This window comes from Vanessa cardui, chromosome 28 (genome assembly GCF_905220365.1).
Source record: "Vanessa cardui chromosome 28, ilVanCard2.1, whole genome shotgun sequence".
NCBI classification, from domain to species: Eukaryota; Metazoa; Arthropoda; class Insecta; order Lepidoptera; family Nymphalidae; genus Vanessa; species Vanessa cardui.
Genome location: NC_061150.1, coordinates 5,718,960 through 5,731,863, shown reverse-complemented (window position 1 = coordinate 5,731,863; position 12,904 = coordinate 5,718,960). Strand labels below are relative to the sequence as shown.

General features: G+C 35.0%; 2 protein-coding genes across 2 annotated transcripts; one reads left to right on the top strand and one right to left on the bottom strand.

Moving 5' to 3' along the window:
• Positions 1-945: 945 nt before the first annotated feature.
• LOC124541490 (zinc finger protein 26-like) lies at positions 946-7,055 on the bottom strand. Its single transcript, XM_047119406.1, has 6 exons — positions 6,894-7,055; positions 6,045-6,156; positions 4,385-4,492; positions 3,863-3,964; positions 3,328-3,630; positions 946-1,963 (listed from the first exon to the last, which is right to left on the bottom strand). Exons 1-6 carry the CDS (start codon positions 7,053-7,055, stop codon positions 960-962), a joined length of 1,791 nt encoding a protein of 596 aa, XP_046975362.1. The 3' UTR covers positions 946-959.
• Positions 7,056-7,308: 253 nt separating this feature from the next.
• Positions 7,309-11,835, top strand: LOC124541441 (zinc finger protein 25-like). The gene is made up of 5 exons (XM_047119326.1): positions 7,309-7,611; positions 8,570-8,711; positions 8,930-9,052; positions 9,492-9,752; positions 10,443-11,835. Exons 1-5 carry the CDS (start codon positions 7,456-7,458, stop codon positions 11,555-11,557), a joined length of 1,797 nt encoding a protein of 598 aa, XP_046975282.1. The 5' UTR covers positions 7,309-7,455; the 3' UTR covers positions 11,558-11,835.
• Positions 11,836-12,904: the final 1,069 nt, after the last annotated feature.

The window sequence follows — 12,904 nt, the reverse complement described above, 5'->3', positions numbered from 1 at the left end:
TTTATAGCAAACAATACGTATAACAAATATTCTTGATCATATTCAAATAAGCTTTATTTTAATACACCTATCACAATCAATAAATAAATTAAAATAACTTTTTGCAGTAATATAATGTTTGTTTGTTGTGTTTTAATACTTAATAATACAATTATCTAATTGGAATAGCGTTTGTATTATAAATCTATATTAAGATTATAAACGTGAAAGTAACTGTCTGTCTGTCTGACGCTCTTTCACGACCGAATTTGATAAAATTTGGTGCAAAGCGTATATAAAATACGAACCTACAAACTTGAAAGTTAGCAGGTTGGTTCTTTATAGGGTGACATCCACTATTAACGAATAGGGGACAATGCGAAAAATACGTTGTGAAATATTGTAATCATTGTATATTATGAGTTTAAAAATGGTTATTTACTAACGAAACTTGAAAATAATACTTAATTTATTTAAAAATCCATAAATAAAAATGCCATTTTTCAAACATTTGTCACGTGACACAAAACGCACCCGATTGGCCGGGCTTATGATGAAGTCACTTTCTTGTAAACTTTGCTTTTCTACTATATGTACCACAGATTAAAATAGAGGAAAGTGACGTCACCGACCCCATTGCAGCGCCATATTGTCCAAGTAGGGTTTTTGCGCGCTATTTAAATATGGAATCTTTAATACGATATTTTCGGCAAATATGTACTAGAAATAAAAAACACAATTTTTACTGGGTTCCTTAACTTCTACTAAATAATATAAAAAGGATTTTAAAAACCAGCCAAATAGTCTATTTTACGAAACTCCACATTTAAAGGGGTAATTCAGGGGTTGGTAGTATGAAAAACATTATGTTTTTGATACATATATGGACATTATGTAGTTTATTTAATGCCAGCATCTCGGTGAGAAGCTAGAATGGATCGCTAGTTTAAAATAAAATTAAAACCAAATTGTAAAACTCTTTAATCATCGATTGTTGTATTAAATTCCTTATGCATCTGACAATGCTTTTTAAGATTGATCATCCTTGTAAAGCTCTCACCACACAAACCGCACAGGAAGTTCCTCTCACCAGTGTGACGGACCATGTGATTCTTCAGTTCATACTTCATGAGGAAAGATTTATCGCACTGTTTACATTGATGTTTCTTCTCAGCGCCGTGACGTCTTCTCATATGAGCGAGGAAGTAAGGCTTCCATGTATAACAATTACCGCAAAACTCACAAGTCATAACTTTAACTTTCTCCGTATGATGCTTGGTCACATGCACATGTCTTTGAAACAGTCCAACAAACTTCTCCGGACAATACAGACACTTAATCGTACTCTCTTGATTGTGGACCAGGCTGACATGCTTCGAACGGTACTTGTCCAAGGTAAACACTTTATCACACACATCACAGGGATAGCTACCAACTTTGTGAACATTCAAATGTTTGTCCAAGCGAGTAGCTGACAGGAATGTATCACCACACTCGTAGCATATATAATTACTGTAATGATTGTTCATGTGACTATCGAGATGGCCGAAGTTGTGGAAATTCTGGCGACAGAGGACGCACTTCAGATCTGAATCCAGGGCGTAGGGTATGACCTTGGAGTAGGCGTGGTCGAATTCCAAGTCGTGGACTTCAGCGAGGTGGACGAAAACGTGGTTCCAGTCTGGGAGGAGCATGTAGCAGCTTCTGCAGTGGAGTTCATCGACATCCAGCTTTATGATCTCATTCAGCCATTGGGGGCGCATGTAGATTTCTATCTTGGTGCGTTCGTGGGCGTGTTTTGTCCTGGTATGTTTCCTCAAATCGTCTGGATCCTCGAAGGTCGGACCCTCGGTGGAGCAGTAGAAGCAGTAGTATCTTGTCGTTTTCGTTTTGAACGGTATCGCTGTTGTGTGAAGCAGGATCGCCTTTATCTCCTCTATTAATTGGAAATGCTTTTCATTGTTCAGCTCTTTGGTTTCGTCGCCTGAAATAATAATAAAAAACAATATTATTAATAACCTGCGCCCAATGACATTCTAATAAACAAATATGTTATACCCATACTAAACAACAGAAAAAGTATGCCGCGCCGGAGACCGTTTATTTTACATTTCGTTACAAGTAAAAAGGATAGCTTGATAAAAACAATAAGTAAAAGGGATAACTAGATGTTTTAATTACGCAAAACGTATTACTACGTAATTATGATGTATTATAACGTATTACTACGTAAAACGGCTAAAGGCAAACGTCCCAATTAGGACGTTTTCTAGTCATCAATTTTTGCGCGTTCATAACATATCTGTTTACTACAACATCATTGCCTGTGCCTGTTACTATTTCGAATTTAACAAAAAAGTTTAACAAAAAAATTTATTTTATTTAATTTGGTTGTAGGGCTCTGTGCAAGCCCGTCTGGGTAGGTACCACCCACTCATCAGTTATTCTACCGCCAAATAACAGTATTCAGTATTGTTGTGTTCCGGTTTGAAGGGTGAGCCAGTGTAACTACAGGCACAAGGGACATAACATCTTAGTTCCCAAGGTTGGTGGCGCATTGACGATGTAAGGAATAGTTAATATTTCTTACAGCGTCATTGTCTATGGGTGATGGTGACCATATACCATCAGGTGGCCCTTATTGCTCGTCCGCCAACCTAGTTATAGTTCATATAGCATATTTTACTAGAACATATGAATTCTGTATTAGGTAGCTTTTGTGATATAAAGTATTTGGTGGGAGTCAGGATACCTTGGGAGTGTATAAGTACCCAACTTACATATTCCTAAGGTATTCTGTTTCCCGGCCGAGTCGATGTAGAGAATTCATTAGTTTTCTATGTTGTCTTGGGTCTGGGTGTTTGTGACGTCATTACTTCTGATTTTCCACAACACAAGTGCTTTAGCTACTTACATTGGGATCAGAATGTATGTGATATCCAATATTTATATTTATTTAATATGTATGTTTTGAGTCGAGATGGCCCAGTGGTTAGAACGCGTGCATCTCAACCGATGATTGCGCGTCCAAACCCAGGCAAGCACCGCTGTTTCATGTGCTTAATTTGTCTTTATAATTCATCTCGTGCTCAGCGGTGAAGGAAAACATCGTGAGGAAACCTGCATGTGACAAATTTCATAGAAATTCTGCCACATGTGTATTCCACTAACCCGCATTGGAACAGCGTAGTTAAATATGTTCCAAACCTTCTCCTCAAACGGAGAGGAGGCCTTTAGCCCAGCAGTGGGAATTTACAGGGTGTTATTGTATGTGTGTTTTTGACGGTAGACTAAGATATACATGACCGTTCAAACGTATTTGTAAATCTATGAGAACAAAACCCATACCATCACCACCGTCAACGTTGACCTTAACGGTGAGGGTTTTCTTGGGCACGCCGTACGTAACGGCTGCGCTTGCGCACGTCATCTCCCCACTACGGACAGCTTCCACTGCGCGGCGCAGATCTTGCAGCGTGTATTGCTTGTACTGTTTCGTGCGTTCGCTCTTCTTCTTCTTCTTGGGCCATTTCCGTTTTGGGGACTTGGGACTCGGGACCTCTGGGATCGAGGAGCCTTGACTGGATTCCTCTGGATTTAATTCTGAGTTCGGTGGTTTTTCTAATGAAAACAATCCGATGATAAAAAACTCTTTATATACACAGTATAAAACAAAGTCGCTTTCTCTGTCCCTATATATGTATGCTTAAATCTTTATCAAAATCAAAATAAACTAAGGAATAGTTAATATTTCAGCGTCATTGTCTATGGGTGATGGTGACCCATAGACTCGTCCGCAAACCTATACCATAAAAAAAGTGCTGCGAGTATCATAAAAAAATAAAACAATCGTAGCATATTTATTTAAATGATGATACCGTACCTTGGGTGACTTGGTCTTTAGTTTCAAGATACTCCACTTGCTCGTACTCATCCTCTGGAGGGATCGAGGGTACCGTTAGTGCGGCCCCTTGGGGGTCATCACCTAAAATAAGTGCTAAACTCAAAACCCGTCAATAAACACCAAGAGCACAGTAAAATCCACCAAAACTAATAAAAAAAAAAGTAACAGCCTGGTAAATTTCCCACTGCTGGGCTAAGGCATCCTCTCCCATTAAGGAGAGGGTTTGGAACATATTCCACCACGCTGTTCCAATGCGGGTGGAATGCACCTGTGGCTGAATTTAAATGAAATTAGACACATGCAGGTTTCCTCACGATGTTTTCCTTCACCGGCTTGCACGAGATGAATTATAAACACAAATTAAGCACGTATATATAGTGGTGCTTACCTGGGCTTGAACCCGAAATCATCGGTTAATATGCACACGTTCCAACCATTGGGCCATCTCGTACATATTTTAAAGTATGTTGTGTTATTTGTTAACAAAAAGAAATCACTTACAATCATCTAGAGACTCTTCTAAGTAACTATACTCGTATCCATCTTGAGACAAATTATGAATTGTGTCGACCTCCTTCGATTGAGAATATTCATCTTTGACGACAATTTCTATTAAAAAATATTACCAATTTTAACACCTCGCTGCAAAAACTATATCACTTTAAACAATACCTATGTTAATAAGGGGTTAATAATTATTTACTAGTGTTCGCTTAGATGAAACAACCATATGATTACTAAAGTTATTAATTTCGGGATATTTACCAATTTTTTTTATTTTTGTCCGTTTCAGCTCGATATTTGACATTATCTACGAATTTCTTGTTCACGAGACTCAAGTTTGCAGGTAGATGTCGATAATGTTAGAAGTGTCCTACTATAATATCGGACTACCTCCTTTCTCTTACGTTTGCTGCGTAAACACTGGTCACCACTACTACTGTCACTAGTTATATTTATTTTATGTACTGCATACACTCTGGAACACACGTATGGTATCCAACAATAAAATTATGTAAACCCTCGCAAAATAAAAATAAAAAAATCGCGAATCGATACGGTGACTTTCGTCTGTAAAACACAAGATCGAGTGTCGAGTATACGTAAGATAAATATAAATAGTGACAATGGTAGTGGTGAAAGTGACAATAGTAGTGGTGACCGGTGTTTACGCAGCAAACGTACGAAAGGAGGTAGTCCGATACGGACACTTCTAACATTATCAACATCTACCCGCAAACTGTATTCTCGTGAACAAGACGTTCGTAGATTTTGGCGATTATTACACGTTGAAATAAAACTAGTTTTAACGGATTTAAATCGCGTATATTAATTATTTTTATCATCCCGACGTTTCGAACACTTTACAGCGTTCGTGGTCACGGGTAGACTACAACAACAACAACAACAACAACAACAACAACAACAGCCTGTAAATTCCCACTGCTGGGCTAAAGGCCTCCTCTCCCTTTGAGGAGAAGGTTTGGAACATATTCCACCACGCTGTTCCTATGCGGGTTGGTGGAATGCACATGTGGCAGAATTTCTATGAAATTTGTCACATGTAGGTTTCCTCACGATGTTTTCCTTCACCGCTGAGCACGAGATGAATTATAAAGACAAATTAAGCACATGAAACAGCGGTGCTTGCCTGGGTCTGAACCCGCAATCATCGGTTAAGATGCACGCGTTCTAACCACTGGACCATATCGACTCTTCAACGGGTAGACTAAGACAACATTATGTGAATCAGGACTGGAAACATCAAATAAAATTCGCCGATTAGAGTATCTAAAAGTCAAACATGCCCGATTCGTAACGTCCATGAACTTCCTGAAAAGATGTGACAATAATCTTATTCCGGTTTGTGTAAGGATCGCACCTAAGAAGGATAAAGCATGGTGATAAAATACTCAATCAGGCAAGTAAGAAATTATTGTTACAACTCATCCGAGAACAACAAATTTAGTTTCTGACATACTTTACAAGTATTGTTGCTAGGATCTATTATACTACAGCTGGACTTTATATGAAATCAGGCCTAATTATTTTTAGACTTTATATTAATTATTTCAGACAGACAGTGTTGTAACATAATTAAGAATAAAAATTAAATGATAAAATAGAAGAACTATACATACAACTAATCACAAAAATATACCATTTGATAAAATCTCTTCTGTGGATAATATTTCTTGTTTAAAATATACAGCTTCCCGGAGTCTTGAGATGCATAAATTGCAAATGAATTCTTCATCTTCCGATGGTTGCCACTGAAACAAAATAAAAGTGAAGGTAATTACAACATCATAATAAAAATCTTATTGCGCACTATCCAATTTCTAATAACATCAATTTTTACATATTTCGTGTAATATACGTAAGTAGGCAGATAGGCTACCTATGTGGTCCTTCTTTCATTCCTTACATAACCAATGCACAACAACTTTGGTAAGAAGTTATATCTATTGTGCCTGAACACTGATACTCCAATAGGAACACAAAAATAATGAGTATTGTTATTTGTTGGTAGAATATTTAAAGGGTAGGTACAAAATTCTACTACCAAGTAAGTCTTATTGTAAAAGTGGTGTACAGTAAAGTATAAATAATATTAATATAAATTTCAATTAGGATGTTATTGTAATTATTAAATAAAATTAAGGTGCATATAAGCAGATAAATGGAATAATGTTGTATTATGAATAAAGAATATAAAAGACTAATATATATATTACTTAATAATATGTATAGTAATAAATTATTATAAAAAACATTAAATAAAGTTGAAATAAAAATTATAAACATTAAAATCAGTTTATATAAAAATATTTCTAGCTTCATCGATATAACATGAATTTTTACAATTATTCAATTAATTTAACTCAATAAATAAAACGTTGGTCATGCCAAACGTTATGTATATTTATAGAGTAATTTAGAACAGCAGTTACGCTAAACAGCTGAGTTTTTTACTTTTAAAACTAAATAAGTTATATTCCAAGCTTACCGGTAAAGCGAAACATTCAATCAAAAGAAGTCCGTATATTTCTTGTTCACCGTCGTAATCGTGTACGTCCCACAGGGCTTTAAGTTCTTTATCATCCAAGCAGCATTTACATTTACGAATATATTCTTCAACTTTAATTTCATTAACTAGACCCAAACTCATATTCAACTGAGTATGATTTCAATTTACAAACAAATACTCAAAGGCACTTTTTCCTAAAATGTTGACTTGGAAACGAGTCTTTTGCAAATCGAAGAAAACCTTTTCTAACCTGTCATAGTGTTGTACCTCAGTAATCATCATAAGACATTTCATCGATATACTATCGAAGTATCGAGTAAATTGAAGATGCAAAAACTAAACGCTTTCGTGATATATTGACTTTTATTATCTATCTGAATTTTTGACATTTCGCTTAAGCTTGTTGGGTTGGGAAGCTGTCGAATATTAAAAAACAATAAAATGTGTTTGCGTCTGTTTTTATTTCAATTATGTTAAATTAATGGCATTATAAGCAATAGTGTGAATGAAAAGTATTATTAATGCTTAGTCGTGACATAATATGGCCTTAATTAAGAACAACGGTTCTATAATTGACCCCGCGTTGTGTAGATGCTGCAGAGCTATAAAGAAATGCAGAATCTTAACATCAGAATACACTTGGATGGAGAAGAAGGAGATTTATGCAGATATGATAATGGATTGCTTTGGTATTCTTGTGAGTATTTAAACCATTTATTGCGAATATCATTATATTTCCTTTAAGTTTTGGTACTATTATTTATGTAAATAACAATATAAAAAAGTATAATTTTATTAATTTTTAAATTACAATTACATGTATATTTTTATTTATAAAACTACATATATATTGTTTTAAATAAATAAATAAAGAAAGTAAGTGTTATTGTAAAAGCAAAATAATTCTACATTCAAAGTATAATATATTATAATTTAACATATAAAAATAGTTATGAAGAAATGTGTCAGAACTTTAGAGCTTTTCCTAATATAAGATTACAAATACCCTGTTCAATTTTTGACTACAATAGATAAATATAGTGAAGTTGTTACCTGCTCAGAAATGTTTGTTTATAATTTAACCTTTATATTTATTTATAATTATTTAAATACAAATTTTGATTAAATACAACATGTTTTCGTTATTTCAATATCATACTAAACAAATGTAGCAAGCTTAATCCCCTACTGCTGGTTTAAGTAAGTTCCAGAACCGTAGAGACTCATCTTCAATTCTGGAACTTTCGAAGCATTCCATCAGATTGCTCTTATGTGCCTGTAACGAGTCTCATTCGAAATGTACAGGTTTCCTCATTTTATGTGACAACTAAGCGTGAAATAACTAGAAAGACAAATCAAGCATATGAACTCATAGGAACTCACCTTGTTTTAACCCACACTCTTCAGTTAAGATTGATTATTCCATTCACTGGACTATCCTATCTCTCAAATAATTATATAATATATACATGGATAATGAACTTTTATTTAGTTCCAAACTATGTTGTAAACTTCTACCATGAGCTTCTATGATTTGAGGAACTGGAAATGAGCATCTTTCTTATTGTATATATCGTAGACTATTGACTTGTGATGATGTTTATGATTGATGATAAGTATTGCTTATAGTATTCTTGTTGTTTGTAATATTTTAGTTGTCTCATGTCGACGACGAGGTGAAGGATAGCGGCGTGTGTGCAACGTGTGTCGTGCGCTTGCGCGATGCTTGTGCTTTCCGCCAGCAAGTCTTGCAATGTGAGGAGTTATTCCTGAGTGCCAAACTGGAAGATAGAGATGGTACACATTATTTTATAGTTAAAAGTTTTTCTTTTTTCATTCTTAAACTAGAACCAAAGCTTTGATAATAAATAAGTATAATAATAATACGCAGAAAGTGCTTTTAAGTTTAACGAACAATAAATTTCATAAGCATTTTACGCAATTTTTTTTTTCATTTTAATAAACAATTGAAAAAGATTAATTTAAATATAAAATAAATTATATTTTTCTCACAGATACAAAGAAAGACACGGAAATCGAACTGAAAACCGAGCCAAAGGATGACTGCAGTGAACACAACTCATCGACTGAGGAACACCAGGAGATCATCTCTTTAGACTATCCACCTGCAGTTGTAGGTACGTTACTGCTGGTTTAAGGTACCCTGGAAGCTTACCTACTTTAGCCAGTGGCGTAGCTTGGTGAGGAATGGCCCTGGTGAAAAGAATCGGGTCCACACCTCCTCTTTCCCATCCCTTTTTAACTAGAATTACCCTTTAAAATTATAGATACCAAATACTGACCCTACAATAGCTACGCCAGTACTTTAGCCTACTTTAACTTCTTCAAAGTCAATGAACTATTCCATAATACATTTATGAAATAAATTTGCCATTAGGATGTAATGATAGGTATAGTCGGTTCGAATGTATTCGATATTATATCTTATTACCCAGTTACACTTGCGTGTACTGCTATCGTAGCAACTTGATATCAAAATTTGATATTATATAAAATTTTCTTAAGAGATTGCTATCTATTAGTTTACAGTTCCTTATAATAAAATAAAAATTGCAGATGTTAAATCACCTAAGAAAGAAGAAGATGAAAATAAACCGGACTTAGAACCTCATAATAGTATAGCTAAGGATATGGACATTGAAATAGATGACATGGACGACGATGACTACCACGACGACTACTCAGGATCTTCATCAGATTCAGACAAGCCCATAAAAAGGAAATCTAAAAGCAAAAAAACGAAAGGCACCAAGAGTAATGGTACGACGAAGAAAAAGGTACTGAAGGGTAAAGGGACAAAGATGAAACAGAAAGCAGGTACGTTTTATGATCAATGAACATTTTATATATTAATAATCTTGTTATTATTTATTTAAGTGTGTTATGTGTAAGTAACTCTGTCTGTCTGTCGTTCTTTCACGACCAAGCCGCTGAATCGAATTTGATGAAATTTGACATGGTACAGACTTGAAATCCAATAAAGGACATAGGCTACTTTTTTGCCGAACACAAGACAACCAACACCCTAAATCGCGAGTAAACCCACGGGCGACTACTAGTAATTAATATAACTCGCAGAATTACTGGTGTTGAATTGACAGCTAATTCGCATTGCTTAAGCATGTATGCAATTAGTTATAGTGTCTTAAAATGTTTGTACAGAATAAATTCAATTGTAATAGTAACAACAACTAATTTTAGGTCCTCTGTAAGTTAGAACTGTCTAATATATTGCGTCTTGTTGGTCTTGTTTAATAAATATCTAATTTAATTGAAATGTTTAGCCTATTACATTAATGATCTTGAGTAAGTGCTCTTAATCTCTCGAAGTTGAAATTACCAAATTTTGGTAAAGCGAGAGATTTCCTTGCCAATCGATCTCTTGTTAAGAATCACATTTGGTCTAACAAATGGGCTTCCAATGAAACGATAATTAATATAGAATAATCATTATTATCACCGCTTATGCGATATGTGTTAATTTTAATCCTGAATATAATGTTGCAGGTTCCTCGGTAGAAAAGAAATCTAAAATTAAAAAGCCTCCCGTAGAAAAAAAGAATACGTACGATCGTGATCTTGATTGTATGTCCGAAGAGAACCTCCTCACAATCATTCAATATTCATATGTGTGCCCGTTTAAGAATAGAAGAAATAATTATTACTGTTTCTACTGTAAGGACTATTATCCAAAACCCGAAGACTTGCGAGAGCACACGGTATCCCATGATACAAAACCATTCCAGCTTCTGATGGGTTACAAGAAAATGCCGAAGTTAGACATCACGAGAATAGACTGCAGACTGTGTCCGATGAAGATAAACGATCTCGAAACATTCAAACAACACATAGATCAGGTTCACGACAAGAACATATACTTCGAAGCGCCGGACAAGATGCTGCTGTACCGATTAACATGGAACGATCTAGTCTGTGTCATGTGTAATGACGTCTTCGAAGATTTCAATACATTAAACACACACATGGTCGAGCATTTCAGTAACTACACGTGTGACATATGCGGTGTGTGCTTCTTGGAGAAACCTCGGCTCGACGCTCATTTGAAACGCCACAAGGACGACGAGAGACACACGTGCGAAGTGTGCGGTAAAGTGTTTAAATCGAACCATTACAAGGACATGCATGTCGATATTGTGCACAAGAAGAAAGCAATAATACGGTGTCCGCGTTGTGACGAGTGTTTTATGTCTTACGCGTTGAAAAACAAACATCTGACCGAAGCGCACGGTCAGAAGCGTACGTATCCGTGTAATTTGTGTGACAAAGTGTATAATAGGCAGAAGACGTTGACAGAACACCAGCGTAGGAATCACCAGAAGGTGCTGAAGCATCAGTGTGAGTATTGCGATCAGAGATTCTATTTACCGTCGCGTTTGAAGGAGCACATAGCTACCCATACTGGGGAAAGAAACTTCAGATGCGAGTACTGTGACAAAAGCTATCCCCGCCTCAAATCGTTACAGTATCACATACGAACGCACACGAACGACAGACGATACCGCTGTCATATATGTGGTCAGGCGTTCATACAGAATGCAAGTCTCAAATCACACATAAAGAGTCATCATCCGGAATGTGACATAGAAGGATGTTATTTTTAGCAATATTGTATATCTAGTAGTTAATTATTGTAATTTAAGAAAAGGTATAATGTACATCACTTTCCAAATTGTAGATGGAAATTTGCAGGATAAAGCTTCGAAATATATGAACAAACATTAAGAAAATTGAAATTGTTTAACCCTGTCTCAAATATAATAAAAATTACGGTTTAAAACTAAATACGATTACAAAGAAGAGGAATCTGAATAAAAATCTTACAAAAATAACTTTATAACAATAAATTTAAATGAAGTATCTAATGGTAAGTGGTCAACTCTGCTCAGTTCTAAGCATTGGTGATCTAATTTAACGTTTTAAATGTCGGCTTATTAAAAGGACGTGCAAAGAGCAAATATTAGTACCTACCAGGCAAACTGAATTAGTTTTATTCAGTTTGGGAGAACATACCTAAATCTTATATTCTATGACTCGTTTCGTATATAAGTGTACGTATGTACGCTATGTATCGCTCAAACGGGCTTAGCCAGATATTCCTTAAGTGGAAGGGCCTCTTAAAACTCACCTGGATAGGTTGCTGTTTCTTATCAGTTCTACCGCATAACGGCAATAACTTTATTGTTTCTGTTTGACGGTGATTTACAAACAAAGGGCGCATATTATATTAATTATGATGATTTGGAAAAATAAACTGGGTGTATGAGTATGACCATTAGAAAATCAATTGTTCGGTTGCTTTTAAACTATAAAAAAATGACAACGCACAGTCTATTTTCGGTGTTTATAATTTATTTAAAAAATATTAACTTCCATAATTTGACTGACGTTCTTTTTTATAGCAGAACACACTTGATGTAATTGTGTAATAATTAATAATATCGTAATATTGTAACCGTACATAGTGGCCTCAAATAACAAGTAAACGTAAACGGTAAAATACTTGTAATCAAATTTAATAGAATTTTTACAGGTGACAAAGAATATGTATACCCGATTATCTTTATCGCTGAAATAATATTAAAATCACTATTTCTTATTCAGTGACGTCTACTTGTGAAGTTGTGTGTAGGAAAGTTATTTGTTTCCATTTTTCGTTATTTTATTTGCTGGTGGATAAGGATAAGATAAATCCATTTCATAAACAAAGCGATGCTTGAAGAGACATGGCAAGCTAGTATTGCGAGATCCACTACCGCATACCATCAAGTGCAATGGAGTCGCATTCGAAACCAATTTGTAAAAAACATAAAAACAAATAACATGAAAACACATATTAGCTTCGATGCTGGGACGCTGTTATTAAAAGTGTTTTCAAAAATAAATCTAAAACAATGTAATTTATGTATCATGGCATAAATTTCTTATATAAAGCAATAATAAATATTTAA